The following is a 15,936-nucleotide window of genomic DNA, read 5'->3' on the forward strand; positions in this document are numbered from 1 at the left end:
AATTAACTGCTAGATTCAAAAATTTTCTGGAGATTCTCAGGATCATTGCCTTGCCCATCTTCTACATATAACTGTATGTCTTGACATTGTCATGTTTCCTAGCTCTTCTCCTTTTCCTCTTTGGATTAGTTAGTCCTCAAGATCCTGCTTTCCTTTTACTTGTATTATACCTTTCTATTTGTATTTCTTCTTTTGAGTTCTTATACTATGGAAACTATACGATATTTACATATGTGTTCAAGTGGCATCCACTTCAATATAAAGGCTTTGAGTTTATCATTCTTTATAGCTGAGTAATACTCCATTGTGTAAAACTACCACATCTTTTTCAACCATTCCTCAGGTGATGGGCATCTTGGTTGTTTCCAAGATTTGGCTATCACAAATTGTGCTGCTATAGGATTTAAATTTAAAGATAGAATCCAGATGTCTATTCCACTTTGGGACAGTTCTTAGAGATTGGGAAGTAGCATAGTTTATTCACTACCTTAACCCCAATACCTGGTAAAGAGCCCAGGGTAGGTGCCAAGCAAATGTACACTGGATGAGTAAGTGAACAAAATGAATATGGTAATTTTCCTTCCATTAATTTCTGAAATGATTGTGCAATAATGATAAAACACCCTAGGCTTCCTTCAGGCCATGTTTAACCCTCTCCTTGTCATTGTTTTAGGTCAGAGGCCTGGCTGTAAGTACTGGTATGACAAGGAGTGGTTGAGCAGAGGACATATGCATGGTCTAGCATTTCTGGAAGAGAACTACTCCCATCAGAATGCAAAGAAGATTGTGGCCACCCACCAGCTTCTTGGGGACGTGCAGCGAGTGATTGAGGTTCTGCATGGCTTACAGCTTAAGATGAGCATTTTGCAGTAAGTGTGTTACCTGTCAGCTTTTGTGAGGAGTCTGTTTGGCATCAATTGGAAGTAGGATAAATTTGAGAGGTCAAGAAACCACAAGGGCCCTAGGACCCAGGTTCAAACTAGGGCACAAGGGCTATCTAGTTGGATCCCTGTTCTGGCCCTGAAATCCTGGGAAGGCTGAGACAGGAGGATCACTATAGTCTGAACTGCATAAGAGAACCTGTATCAAATAAATAAATAAGTTGCATTTATCATTTGTTTTGGTGTGCAGTTTTGGGTTTTTTGCATATAGTTGTGCTAAAATATACATAGCCCAAAATTTGGTATTTAAGCTTTTTTTTTTTTTTTTTTTTTTTTGGCAGAACTGGGTATTGAACTCAGGCCCTTGCACTTAGCCAGGCAAATGCTTATTCTGCTGAGCCATCTCCGTGGCCCTTTAAGCTCTTTTTGTTTTGTTTTTAAAATGGTCTCATTTGGGGGCCGGGGAGATGGCTCAGTGGAATAAGCGCTTCCCTGGCAAGTGCAAGGGCCTGAGTTCAATCCCTGGTTCCGCAAAAAAAATAAAAAAATAAAAAAAAAAATAAAATGGTCTCATTAAATTACCCAGGATATGCTTGAACTCCTGGGCTGGATCCATCTTCTTCTGCAGCCTCCTCAGTAACTAGGACTATGGGAACATGTCATTGTGCCCAACTTTTCTTTGTGTGTGGGGTACTGGGGATTGAACCCAGAATTTGTCCCTCTGCTCCTCTTCCTCAGAAGGGTTTCACTATATAGTTCTGATTGGCTCTTTTTCTTTCTTTCTTCCTTTCTTTCTTTCTTTCTTTCTTTCTTTCTTTCTTTCTTTTTTTCTTTCTTTCTTTCTTTCTTTCTTTCTTTCTTTCTTTCTTTCTTTCTTTTTTTCTTTCTTTTTGTGGAACCAGGGATTGAGCTCAGTCCCTTGTATTTGCCAGCTGATTGGCTTTGAGCTGGCAGCCCAGGCTGGTCCCAGTCACACTGTTATCCTTCCAGTTTAGACTATTGAATGCTGGGAGTACAGGCATCGGCTGCCACACCCCGGCAGAATTTCTTTCTAAGGATGAATTGTGTTTCATTGTATGATCAAAGTTGAGAGCTATTAAAAGGGTGATTGTTGGCTGGCCTATTCTCTAGCATAGTAGTTGTTCCCATGTACAATACCTTCTCTTAGTGGTTTGCTCATATAGAAAAATTTTAGGCCTTTTATAATTGGCTTTTCTTCTTGTTTCTTGTCTCTGTCTCTCTCTCTCTCTGTCTCTCTGTCTCTCTGACTCTCTGTCTCTTTTGTGTTGGGACTAGGTATATCTTAGGCCTTCACATGGAGCTACATTCCAATCCCTTTTTTCTTTTGATAGTATTATTTTGAGTCAGTGTCTGCTAAGTCTGGATTTGAACTTATGATACTCCTGCCTCATCCTCTTAGAGCTGTGAGATATGTACCATCATCACATCTGGAGACTTCTAGCTTTTAGTAACTAGAAGTTTCAGAAGTGAAAATGAGTTTGAATTCCCTGGCATTCAAAATGTCAGGTGACTCAGTGTTTTTTAAATTTTTTAAAAAATCTATTATTTATTTGGTACAGGGTTTTACTATGCAGCTTGGACTTGCGGTGATCCTCCTGTTTTCATCCTCCCCAGTGTTGGGATTACAAGTGTGCACCACCATTCCACCTGGGGGCAGGGCTAGTGCTGCATGTGGTGCCGGGATCAAACCTGGTCCCTGCACTAGTGTAAGGAGGTGCTTAGTCTGCTAAGCTATCATGCCGGCCTTTCTCTTGTGTTTTATTCTTACTGGAGTTTTTTTTTTTTTTTTTTTTAAATAACATAATCTACTTTACCATAATCACAGTAACCAGTGCCTTGAGTAGTTTGCAGGGGTAGAGCCAGGACAAGATCCCAGATCCTGCCTTATACTTTTCTAATGGCCTCTGTTCATTGCTGTAGCATGACCATATACATTTTCTTCTGGTCTTAAGTATAGTCATTGGTAGGGACTACTCTTTTATAAAGATCTCTCCTTAAAGTTTTCCAAAGAGCCTTGTAACTTTGGAAGAGGTCATTTTTAGTTAAGTGATAACCAGTGACAGGTTAGTTTCCTGAGTGAGGTAGATTTGGTAGGGCACTCCTGAACAAGGTGTTCTTCATGCTGACTGGTCCTGGAGGCCTCCTTGTGCCAGAGCAATACAATGTTAGAGCCCTGAGATGGCAGGATGAAAGTCTGCTTTCTCCTATGTACTCTGGCACATATACAGGTCTGGCTTTAAATCCTGGCATGATGAGAAGGCTAAGTTAGGGATATTGAGCAAGGGTGTAGACTGATTTAGGTAAAAGCTAAAGTGCTATAGTAAAGTCCTGTCCTACTTGCAGTCTTGTTGCTGGGACAAAATATCTGATACCCACAATTTAAAGGAGGAGGGATTTATTTTGTTTCACAGTTTCAGCCCATAGTCATTTGGTTCCAAAGCAGGAATGGGATGGCAGAGGAGCATTATGAAGAAAAAGTGCTCAATCCATGACAGTGAGGAAGCAGAAAGTCAAGGAGAAAACTGAGGACCTTCCAGGTTATATTGCCCAGTGATCCACCTCTTCCAACCATTCCCCCCTCCTTACAGCACATTTAGCTCTCAATTCATCAGTGGGCTCATTATCCACTGATGAATATAGTGTTTTGATGATCCTGTCACATTCCCAAAGCTCCACCTCTGAATATATGAACCTTCTGGGGAGATACTCTAAACCATAACAGACCCCCCAAATAGAGGCTTACATGAAATGGCAGTTTCTTTCTCATATAATAAATGGTTCAGAGATAGGCAGAAGTCTAGGTTAGGATTCCATCCATGGACTTGGGAAATAGATTTCCTTCTATCTTACTACTTTGGCATTCTCCCAGTGGTAATTACCCTCATGTGAAATGCCTTCAGTTCTTTTTCTGCTCAGGATTACCTGCATTCACAAAGTTGAAGCAGTCAACTGCCTGCACCTCAGCTTTTTCCCTTGAAGAGAGAAAGAGAAGGAACAGGGCATGGAGGTTAGCCAGATGGCCACTGGACCTGCTCAAACTCAGGAGAGTGTGTGGATGAGTAATAGGAGGAGGAGACATTTAGGACAGTTCACAGGAATTTGCTGTTAATGAGATGCCAGAATTGAAGTCAGTGGAAGGTGGTCAGTGTGTGGGTCTAGAAGACCTCATCCTGGGTGATTCTATCAGATGATACTTGTTCTCTTCTCGCTGAAGTACCCGTTCCCTAGCAGTCCCATATTCTGGAACTGTGTTGTTTCTGAATCCTGGTTTAGATCCTTTATCTTAACTGGAAGTGACTTGATACAAAAATTGTAATTTCTAGCAATCCAGAACAGAGTATGGGGATAGCTATTAATCTTGGAAAAAAAGACCCCTGTACAGGGAAGTTTGGCTTTAGTATGTCTCTGTATGTGGGTAGTCTCTGCTTTCATGGGCTCTGGCTCTTCATTCTCAGGATGAATCACTTTTCAAACGATCTCAGGAGTTTGTTTTCAAAGACAATAAAATTGGGAGGAAATTTAGAGCATCTGTCATAAAAAAAAGTTAATATGGTAGCTGTGTGGTTAGTCTAGGAGGGCTTCTGCTAATACATTGACCCCCCTGTGCTGCAATACAGGTCCTATCAAAATGATTGACAGGACTCGCAAGGAAAGGAGAAGGTCTCACTGTTGTGAAGATGAATAGGTAAAACTCCGTATCTTAGCAAGAAGGGTAAAAATTGTAAGAACAAAGAAGCAGAAGGCTTACATAAAGAGCAGGTCTGTGTTATGGCTCATGTGCTCCATGTTAATGGATTTCAGATGACAGTGGACCTGGAAACTAACAATAACTCCCATTTTCCCTGTGCAGTTGTAATTTCAGAGGTGTGTTGAGGTTTTGGGTAGGTTCCTGGTACGGGGTCTGATACTTTGCTGCCTTGTGGCTCTGTGACTCAGGCTGCCTTGATGCCAATTGCTTTTCTGCTTCCCCAGTGGATAGGCATGGCATGAGATTGCAGAAGGCGAGAACTAAGAAGTACATAGTTGCAGGCCATTCAGACCAGAATTTTAGGTTTTGCAACATAGCTCCATGCCTTCATGTTTATAGTCAATTCCACTTCTTCAGGAAGATTTCAGGTAAGAGGCAAGGGGACAAGGGATCCCCAAATATGCTTTCAGTGTTTCTAAAGGTTGGAAAGGTTCTGTGGGAGTTCTGCTATGGAATCATTTGCTTTTGTATTGTTTTGAGACAGAGTCTCACTACGTAGTACAAGCAACCTTAAACTCCCTTATCAATCCTGAGCTGACCTGGAACTCACAGCAATCCTCCTACCTCAGACTCTCAAGTGCTAGGATTACAGGCATGCACCAGTGTGCCCACTGTGCATACCTATCTTAGAACAGTGATTGCTATTTTCTGTTCTTTTTTCAAAACTATTTTTATTCTTTTGGTACTGAAAATCAAACTCACAACCTCTTGCTTACTAGACAGATGCTTTGTTGCTGAGCCCTTTTTAAAAATTAATTTTTCTTAAGAGAATAAAAAGATTAAAAATGATACAGAATTTCAAAACAAGGTGATACCCTTCTATTTAAAAATTATTCGCACATATTTGCAGTACATTATGATTACATTCATCATGGGGAGTTGGTACATGTACATAACACATCTTTTTTTGTGTCTTTAACTCATTGATTATGATTCATTGAATTAATAATTGCCGAGGATATAGCTCAGTGGCACAATGTCTACCTTGCATGTGCAAGGTCCTGCATTACATTCCTGGTATATAAAAAAATTATAACAATAATAAGTTAATAACCCTAGATTGAGTTGAAACTCAAAAAGGAATGGTTCTCAGAAGAGTCTATGGCCCTACAATGGGTAAGCCTATTATTTATTTATTTTTATGTATTTAGTACAGGGTCTCACTACACAGCTCAGACTCGTTTTTCAGTCTCCCCAGCTCTGGAATTACAGGCATGCACTACCATGCCTGGTCTCAATGGCCAGTTCAGTGCGCCCAGGGGCAGGGCCAGTGTGGCATTTGGTGCCCAGAATCAAACCCCGGTCCCTGTGTTTGCCTAAGCAGGCATTTAGTTTGCAGAGCTATGTCACCGGCTCCCCCTTTCTTTTAATAATAAACATCTCTTTGAAATGGTGAAAATAGGAGATTTTTGAAAATTTTTTTACCAACTTTGACTATTTAGTCAAACTTTGACTATCCATGCATAGAAAAAAAAAATCCATACCTAGATGATATTGTGGGTAATTGAATGCTGTTACATAGCAGAATTACTGTGACTGTTAATCTTTTTTTTTTTTTTTTTTCAGACAGTGTCTCATGGTGTAGTTCAGGCTGGTCTTGGGTCTTACCTTTGTATCAGGGTGATCTCTCTATCTCAACCTCCAGAGTACTGTCATTGCAGGTGTGTGCCACCATGCCTGGCTTGTGACTATTTATTAAGGTCATTTTTTCTATAAGTTTTTTTTTAAATTTATGTAGTGCAGGGTCTAGAGAGTCTACAGGGTCTCACTGTGTATGTAGATCAGACTCGTAGTCTCACTGTGTATGTAGATCAGACTTGTAGTGATTCTGTTTTCAGCCTCTCAAGCGCTGGCATTACAGGTGCGCACCACCATGCCCAGTCGCCCAGTCTGAATTGCATCTTAGTTTGCCCTGGGGGCGGGGCTGGCACCAGCATGACACACTGGGATCAACCCCCACCACGCTCTGCCTAAGCATGCGCTTTAGTCTGCTGAACTATATGACCAGCTCTTTCCTAAGGTCATTTTTAGTAAACTATGTTTGAAGAGCACTTTACAACAAACTAAGTACTTCATTCAGATTAACTCACTTTTTAAAAAACTGACAGATGATTAGCCCAGTTTCCAGAGCAGTTTCCAGACAAGGAAGTTGAAACAAGATTGGATGTGACTTATACTGCCTATCTGCAGCTGAGGCCAGTCCTACTCACTGTTTATGTCTACAGTGGGAGCTCCTAGAAAGTTGGGGGATTTACATTTGGTCCTGCTTGGTCAGGGGTAGAGTGTGGTCAGATGGCACATGTGGGCACTAATCTCCTTGGATGAATATTTGGAAATTTATTTATTTATTTTTTTGGCGAACCGGGGATTGAACTCAGACCTTTGTGTTTGCCAGGCAAGTGCTTATTCTACTGAGCCATCTCCCCAGCCCTAACATTTGGGAATTGAGAAGCCCTGTAATGTTGCCAGTATTCCCAAAGCTCTCTCTCTGTTCTGCTTCCAACAGAAGCAGAGAGCATCCTGACCTGCAGTTGTGGTGCCAACCTTGGAAACAGCACTCAGGGGAAGGGAGAGCTCATTCCAAACATGTCCATGTCATGGATGCCAGGAGCAAGGAAGAAGCTCCCAGCTATAGAACTCTGAATGGGGCAGTGGAGAAGCCCCTGCCGCTGCCCCAGTCTGTGGAAGAGTCCTACATCACTAGTGAGCACTGCTATCAGAAGCCTCGGGCCTACTACCCTGCCATGGAACAGAAGTTGGTGGTAGAGACACGTGGCTCTGCCCTTGATGATGCAGTCAACTCACTCTGTGAGAATGATGATTCCCTCTCTCCTCGCCTGGGTTGGCCTCTGGACCAAGACAGGAGCAGAGGGGACAGCGACACCAAACCCAGTCCCCCAAAGGTATGTGACTTGCTTGTACTGATTCTTGGTGGTGTTTGAACACTTGTAAATTCCCTGCCTATGCCTAAATGATCTGTGGAAGATAAATTTTCTCATCATAGATGTTTTTAGTCTGTTACAATGTAATACTATCGGGAGAGCCCATGTAAGGCAAAGATCATTGGTTCCAGGAAATGACATAAAATGGGATAAGGAACAGAAAGGTGGGTGGGAGGAGCAGGGAGAGAGGATTGACTGAAACTTTAAAAAAATGAAACTAAGTTAAAATCTATCTTTTCTTTAATGCTAGTTACCTTACATTTGTATCTGGATGCTAATTATTACCATAGTCAATGAGTCAACTCTTGTTAGGCATATTTTCAATAAAATATTATATTTTCCTTTCAATTTTTAAACTTCTGTCATAAGAAGAGTCTCTTTCATCAAAGTATTTGCAGCTTTCAATAGTTTTCCAGAGAGTTATTCTCATTTGTTTGTTAATAATTTTCTTCTGGACCCCCCTATACCATATCATAATTAGCAGTGGTCACTAGTTTCATTGTGCCTATCCCTGTTTTTTTTTTTTTTTAGTGAGGCTATTGTATTTTCAGAGCTTCTCTGCACTTGACATGCTTTCAGAGATTTGATTCTGTGGGTTGGCATCACCAGAGTTAAAAACCTATGCCCTTGCCAGTGTCCAAACAGTATTGGGCAAAGGTGGTAAGCACACAGTCTATATTATTCTAAGTTTGGGCTCAGCCACTTTGTGATTCTGAGTGTGTTGCTTCACCTCCCTGATAAGACTCGTTTTCTCACCTTCACCTGTAGAATGAAGCTTGTAACATTGCCCTTCAGTTATTGTGGAATGTGTTTGCGAAAAGCTATCAGCATATTTCTTTGTATATACTAACCCCTAAATTAATCTTAGCTGAAATGTATTTTACTTCAAATGAAAGAATGAAGCCAGACATGGTGTACATCTCTTATTCCAGCTCACAGTGAGACTGAGGCAGGAGGACTACAAATTTATGCCCAGCCTGAACAATTTAGTGGCTTACCAAGACCCTGTCCCAAAATAAAAAAGGGCCAGAAATGTATAAAGGCCCTGTGTTTAATCCCTAGTTCTACAAACAAACTAATAATAAATGAAAAGTTGAGATCCCAAACTTCAGAAAAGGTTTACAGTCCTGTGGACTAGACAGGTTTCCTAGTGGTGTCTGGCACATAGAACAAAATCAGGAAATACTGAAATAGGGCAAGCAGAGCTAAAATCTTTTCTGTGTTGGTGAGATGACTCTAAACTGGCACTGTGTTTATTTTACATACCATACCCTATTTCATTCCCATGAACCTTCAGTGTGAGTTTTACTACGTCCATCTTCCCAGAGAAAGCATAGAGGCTCAGAGACAGGAAGGAACTCATCAGAGCCACATAGTTAGCAGGAGATGGAACCAAGACCCTCCAAACTCATGTGACTGCTGTGTTAAATCACATCCACACTAGTTTTTGCTAGTCAGCTGTCAGGAATGTGGGTGCATAGGGCATTGGGTACACATGCAGCCATTTGTGGGGTCTCTGCTAACTTGAGCAGGTGACACTGTGCAGTGGGAAGTTCCCATCCAGTCCTCAAATGAGAAGGAGCAAAGGGAGACGAGGATTTGGAGTATTCAGACCACAGCTGTTTTTTTCAGAGGGTTACAAACATGGATTGGTTGGAACAAGGGATGGAAACTCTTCCTATGCAGTAACTTAAATGTCATTATATTTCTAGGTGAGGGACTATGTCTCCAAAAAGGTCCTACCAGAGGAAGCCCCTGCTCAGAAGCTGCTAGACAGAGGTGGAGAGGGGTTGGTGAGCACCCAGCATCAGTGGCAGTTTAACCTGCTGACACATGTGGAATCTCTTCAGGATGAAGTCACACACAGGATGGACTCCATTGAAAAGGAACTGGATGGTAGGGCCCCTTCCTCAGTCCCCTGGATGTTTGTGTGTGCTCTGTCCCCTTTCTGCCTCTTGAACTGTTATCTGCTACCTTTGAAAATGGGGTTTATGTTGCCTAGGCTGACTTTAAATTTGTGGGCTCAAGTGATCCTTTTATTGAATAGCTATGACCATAAGTATGTGCCACCATACCTGGATTTCACACAGACACCCACCCACCCACCAGTCTGGCTATCCAGGGATAGCTATATTCTAACCTCTTGTTTTCAGCTTCACCCACCTCAATTCCCTGGCCAAGGAGGACAAGTCTATTTTTAGTATTTATTGGGCACTTAAGAGAGTCTGATGTTATTAGGGATTCATTCCCTTCTTCATAGATGAGTATGCTGGGCTGGGGCTGAAGTCAAGCTGTAAAACATGTGCTCAGAATGCAGGAATTGAATTTCCAAAACTACAAAAGCAAAGCAAAGTGATACATGTAAGAACAGCTGGACCCTATTTGCAGGAAACATAATCTGAGTAAGTCTTTACTAACAAAGTTCTTTAGGCTGGCCTTGAGCTCATCGTGTAGCCTAGGCTGGCCTCAGACATGCAGTGATCCTTTTTACCTCAGCCTCTTGAGTGGTAGAATTACAGCCGTGTGCTACCATACTTGGTTTCTTGTTTATTTTCTGATTGTTTTCAATTTAAAGATGGAACTCAGTTTAGGAATAAGTGTTTTGTTTGAGGATTCTGGGTATAGATGCTATGGTGACTGTAACTGAGGTTATAAAACATACATGAAGCTGAGCATGGTAGTGAACACATGTAATCCCAGCATCTGGGAGGCTGAGAAATTACAGAAAAATGCTATGTTACACAAGCTAGGGTCATGAGATATGGCCAGGATACCTATACAGCTGAGCCTCTACCAGGCAAGGAGAGTACTGGCAGGAAGCTTTCCTGAAACTCCTGGGACTGATGCTAGGCCTTGAAGGAATGATGGTGTTTTTTGAGGAAGAGGGAGTCAGGATAGATGAGAGGACTGGATCAATGGCTAAAGATGTAGGCATCTGTTGGTCTATCCCTGGGAGAAAATAGGGAGAGGATTGAGGTCAGGTGGTAGACCAAACCTGATAGGCAAATCCCTCCCTCCCCTCAAGAATAGTAAGGGCCTTTATACTTTTACAAAGTTGAAAGACACAAGGTTGCCTAGTGACTAATAGCCCACAATGTCCAGGCAGGATGCTTTTCTCAAGACTGAAGTAGCTTGACTCCTTTAGGCAATGAGGCCTCATCCTGCCCCCTCCCACAGATGATCAGTTTCAATTTTAGCAGCTCCCAACAAAAGAGAATTCCCTAGTGGAAGACTTGCGAGTGGGTGGGCTGGAGGTTGGGGGAAGAGACGCCATACAGACTATCTTTGGGCTTATAGCTCTTGACACAAGCCTGAGGTCATTTCTGAAAGGATGTTTCTGCTTCTCTTTTACTCCTAAAATGTTCCTTTGGACTCTTTGGAAGTATAACTGATGCCACTGTCTGGAAACCTGTAAGTGCATATTTTGAGAGAAGGGTAGAATTGGCTCTGGGTCCCTGAGAGGAGGCCTAACGCCATGGAAATAGGGTGAATATTCTGTTGTTGGCAAAGAATCTGTCCTTGGGGGTGAAGTCAGATCCTGTGCAAATCTTACCTCCATCTACCCCTGGACTCCCCAACTGGCTTTTGTGAGGTGATAGGCCTGGGCTTCTTCTAGCCTCCATAGTCTGGCAATTGGCATCCCACATATTCCTACATGTTTTAAATACTCCAAGCCCAGAGAAGTACCAAGGAAGGATGAAAATCAGTGAAATCGTTAAAAGCTTAAAAGACTTTATTTAGGCAAACAGACTGGTATACTGTTCTTAGATTTTTCAGAACCCCTTTTAGGGAATCAAATCTTCAGTTCATTTAAACGCTTCAAAGTGGCCAGGGATACAGCTCAGTGGTGTAGCATCTGCCAGGCAAGTACAAGGTCCTGAGTTTGATTCCCAGTAGCATGCTCCCCCACCTCCCACCCCGACCCAAACAAAACAAAACTTCAATTCAGTAGGACAGGCAGGTATTAATGAAATCATCCCAGTACTGATAATTAGAGCCTGTAATTCTAGCACTCATTAGGTTGAAGATCACTATGAGTTGAAGGCCCACCTGGAATACATAGTAAGACCCAATCCGCAAAACATTAGAAACCAGGGGGCCTGGCCCTAGCTCAGGCCTTTAAGTGGCTGCTTCCACAAAGCTGTCAGCCTCAGGTAGCTGGAGTTCGAACCTCACACCTCTTCAGCTGGCCAAAAGTGCCCTGAAGGCATTCGAGGAACAAAAAAAAAAAAAAAAAAAAAAAAACAAAAAACCAAAACATTAGAAACCATGGAAAGGGCTCAAAGCCATGTGTGATATCATTATACCAGTAACACAGGGTCCAGATTCAAGGTATAGATTTTGGGAAGGGATCCTTAAGAATAACACAGGGAACAAAGGACATAGATGATTGCAAAGAAGGTAGGGTTTGTGTGGAGGGTTGGGCTTTGGATGGCAGGTGGTAGGTTGCTTGAAGAATGTACACTGGGGACATCTTTTGATTGTTGAACTCCAGCATCCTAAATGTGCTTGTACAGGTTGGTGTGTGGACTAGAAAGGCTGTAGGCAGATGGACGAAGGACAGGCCCATTGGAGGGGCTGGCTCTTGTCAAAGTTAAAGGTTCTCAGATGGCCTCTCCACAAACATCAGAGCTTCAGGGGTTACTTTGGGGAAAGACAAGCTTTTTTATGGCCGGCCAGATACCTCAGAGGTTTACAGTGCCTGCTTATGCAGACGCAGGGACCCAGGGTTCAATCCCTGGCCTGCTGTGTTGCCTCACCCCTCAACCCCCTGTGCACTGAGATGGCGATTGAGACTGGGCATGGTAGAGTGCACCTGTAATCCCAGCACTTAGGAGGCTGAAAAACAGGAGGGTCACTACAAGTCCAATCTGTGTAGTGAGACCCTGTACACCCTGTACTAAATATAAAATAATAATAAAAAAACAAGCTTTTTATAGAGAAACTCATGTGCCCATAAGCAAGACAACTTTCCTGATATTGAACCAGTTATAATCAAGTATCTTAGTACTCCCTGGCCCCACTCATACATCTTATATTAAATATTTAAAGGGATGGATTGTGAATTTATCTCAGTTGTGGAATGCTTGTTAGCAATCCTGATATCCTGGGTTCCCATTCATGTCCCTCAATAGATTAAAGGATAAGAATTATGTATTAATCAGGAATCAGATCATTATGAAGCAAACCAAAAGTGTTGCTAAAACAGACCCCGCTAAGTCCCTGTAGATTTTCATTTTTCTTGCTAGGTGTGGTGGTACACAGCTGTAATCTCAGCACTCAGGAGGCTGAGGCAGGAGGATTACCTGGAATACATAGCAAGACCTTGTCTTTAAAAAAAAATTTTTTTTTCATTTTTCTTGATAGGCTAAAACACCAGGCTCTGTTTTCTAACATGGGAAAGCTTTAGAAAGAGTGGAGAGGCAATAACACTGAGAAAGGAGTGTGCTTCAAAGTCTTTTAGACTATACAGATATAATAGTAATTAACAGTGTGTGGCCATGTAAATAAAATTTGAAGTTCAGGTCCTCAGTTGTATTAGGCCATGTTTCAAGTGTTCGACAGCTGCATATGACCATTGCTGTACTGTGTTGGACAGCACAGATGCAGATCATTTTCATTATTACAGAATTCCTTTGATCTATGATGTGAAGTATTTGACTGTCCTTGAAGTAATGTTTTTGTAGGGTAAATGTTGAAACGTCTGAAATGGCCCTTCTTCCCTTTGTTCATCTGTGGTTAGGTGGAAGGAGGTGAAACTTGTAAGTCATGTATTATGAGCTCACTGGGTCTTTCTTTCTACCAACAGTGCTGGAGAGCTGGCTGGATTACACTGGGGAGCTGGAGCCCCCAGAGCCATTGGCCAGGCTTCCACAGCTCAAGCATTGCATCAAGCAGCTGCTGATGGACCTGGGCAAGGTTCAGCAGATTGCTCTCTGCTGCTCCACATGAAACTGGGCACCAAGGACTAATGGGGGTACAATCCTGGGGCACCAGAGGAAGAGCTTCACATATTTAAATAAACCTAGCATGCTGAATGCACGTGACACCGACTGACTTCAGGGATCTGGCTAGGAGTGTGATGAACATTGGACAAAGAGGCCATTTTGGCTGCTGGAGGGCAGGGCACTCTAATCTGGAATCTACCAAGAAGGTAGCAGATAGACTCTTGGGATTCCCTTCTTCCGTGCACATCACTGAATGAAGAGAGTCTTTTTGCACAAACTTCACTTGAAATCGTGCCACTGATGATGACAAATGGAATGAGAGCCAAAAGAGTTTAGTTGGAAACAGTTGTAAATTCAATCTTCAGTTTATTTAATTGACTTTGCTGTCAGGTTGGAGACATATGCCAACATTTCTTGTGTTGCCTGGCATGTTTAGACAGCAGGCACCGTTTTCATGGGAGTATTGGGACTTCACCATGCTGTGGAGGTTGGGAAGGAGCAGAGGCCTCAGCTGTCCTGCCTTTTCCTTAGGACGCTTCACTTTTCTCACATCTCTTGCATGACTTCATGGTACCAGGGATGAATTTGCTATGCTTTTCACCCAGAGCTGACAGGCTTGTGTTTTTTGCCAGAGTCCATACAGCCAGTGGAGAACTAGAATTCTACTGTAATCAGAGTCTAGGAGAAATTCCAAATGGAAGTAGGCAGGGTCTGGAACCCAAAGGACAGCATTTTCTACCCATTTCTTAATGTTGACAGCTTCCCAGTTCTATTTAAAGTCCAAAAAAATGTTTCCCAAAAGTTTGAATTCTTTCACTGTAACGATTTATTGCAAAGAATGTGGTTTGGGGAATTATTTTATTTTATATTGTCAACAAACTTCAGATTGTGTGCCGCTTTTCTCCTTCCCTGAAGGGTATGTTCACTAGTTGGCATTTTGAGAATTGTTAATATACTTAACACTTTGAAGTTCCTATTTGTATTACTTTGTGAGATCAAGGTGATTATGCTGCTTAAGGTCCAGGTACAACCTGTTTGTACCTTTTGAGACATTTATTTTTGCAGGTTACGGTTCCATGTATAATTGCTATGTTTTATTTTGTGTTCCCTTACTATACAAATTTAAAGAAAATGTCCCATGCTTTTAACCAGTTCACATTTTCTTATCACTAAAGGCAAAAGTCAAAGCATAGTTGTCTATTAACACTCACGAGTTAATTACGGGTTTATGAATCTAATGTTATTTGCTGCAAATATTATGTGAACATGAAGTAGCTAGTGTTTCTATAGCAATGATAGTATCTCCAGTGATCTTTAAAATGGTTAAGCTTTAAGGCACAGGGCATTGTGATCATGAATTCAGACCTCTGTACTAAGATGTTGCAAGAAGTGCTGTCCAGTGATTTGCCATTTGATATAAAATGAATTATAGGACACATTTGACCTGTGATGCTTATCCATCAGAGGAAATACATGCAGCTATAACATTTAGTGAAACTGACCCAATTCCTCTACTAGAGGCTGTTTGCCATTGCTAACATTGGTGTCTCTGGTATAGGAATACTCAAGTATGTATGGCATCGATCTATGCTCTAGATAATTTACGACAGCTACATCATAAGAAATGTGTGATGCTTTTCTGAAAAGGGAAAAAGCACAGGATGATTTTCTATACCCACAACTGTGAGGTATGATGACTATTTTATTGTTTTCTGAAATTACATTTGAGTGTCACATCTAGGGAAGTTGTAACTTTTAAGGCAATTAATTTCATATATTTAGGAGGAAAACAGAAACACCCTAATTTTGCCAAATGGTTCTTACTGGGTTTGTCATTTGGGTTTTACAAAGAAAATAATCCTGTTTGAATCATTTTGACTTTTGTTTTTAAGGAAGCAGGGAGACTCCCCAAGTTCTGATAACCTCAGTGTGTTTCCCTAATTTAAAGCCATGTTGAGGGGCTCCATTCCCAGTTTCTGGGTCAAGGTGAATTAACCCCAAGTTGGAGCACTGGAAACTGTTATTTGCAAAAATTGCTGATATCATTTAGAAATATGTGCACTACCTAAGTTTTTTGTTGAGAAAAACTATCCACCTATAAAAAATTGCCTTGACAAGAAGTTCTGGTTTGACTAATCATTTTGCTTAAAATAAGTAAGGAGTATGCAAGGTGGATCCCTGATGAGCCAACATTGCACTGTGGATACATATCTATGTTTATGTGCTATTAGAACAGAAGGTGCTGTATATAGAAATGTTGCTTTGAAGCAATATTTGCAAAATACACAGACTTCTGTATCTGTATTTGGAAAAAATAAAACAAGTTCTTTATGTCTTAGTCACATATTACTGAATTACAAAGTTTTTTTATCCTATTTTTGGAAAAAAATTTTTTT

At 41.5% G+C, this 15,936-nt stretch overlaps 1 protein-coding gene across 4 annotated transcripts in view; it reads left to right on the forward strand.

The window, feature by feature from the left end:
• The window catches only part of Phf20 (PHD finger protein 20), a 171,073-nt gene extending 155,202 nt beyond the window's left edge, over nt 1-15,871 (forward strand). For all 4 annotated transcript variants that reach the window (XM_004630988.2, XM_023714919.1, XM_023714917.1 and 1 more), the window contains 4 exons: nt 674-869; nt 7,157-7,553; nt 9,305-9,488; nt 13,402-15,871. In XM_004630988.2, coding sequence (XP_004631045.1) covers nt 674-869; nt 7,157-7,553; nt 9,305-9,488; nt 13,402-13,544 — 920 coding nt within the window. In that variant the 3' untranslated portion in view covers nt 13,545-15,871. The remainder of the gene's footprint in view (nt 1-673; nt 870-7,156; nt 7,554-9,304; nt 9,489-13,401) is intronic.
• Nucleotides 15,872-15,936: the final 65 nt, after the last annotated feature.

This window comes from Octodon degus, unplaced genomic scaffold (genome assembly GCF_000260255.1).
Source record: "Octodon degus isolate 3935 unplaced genomic scaffold, OctDeg1.0 scaffold00037, whole genome shotgun sequence".
Lineage (NCBI taxonomy): Eukaryota > Metazoa > Chordata > Mammalia > Rodentia > Octodontidae > Octodon > Octodon degus.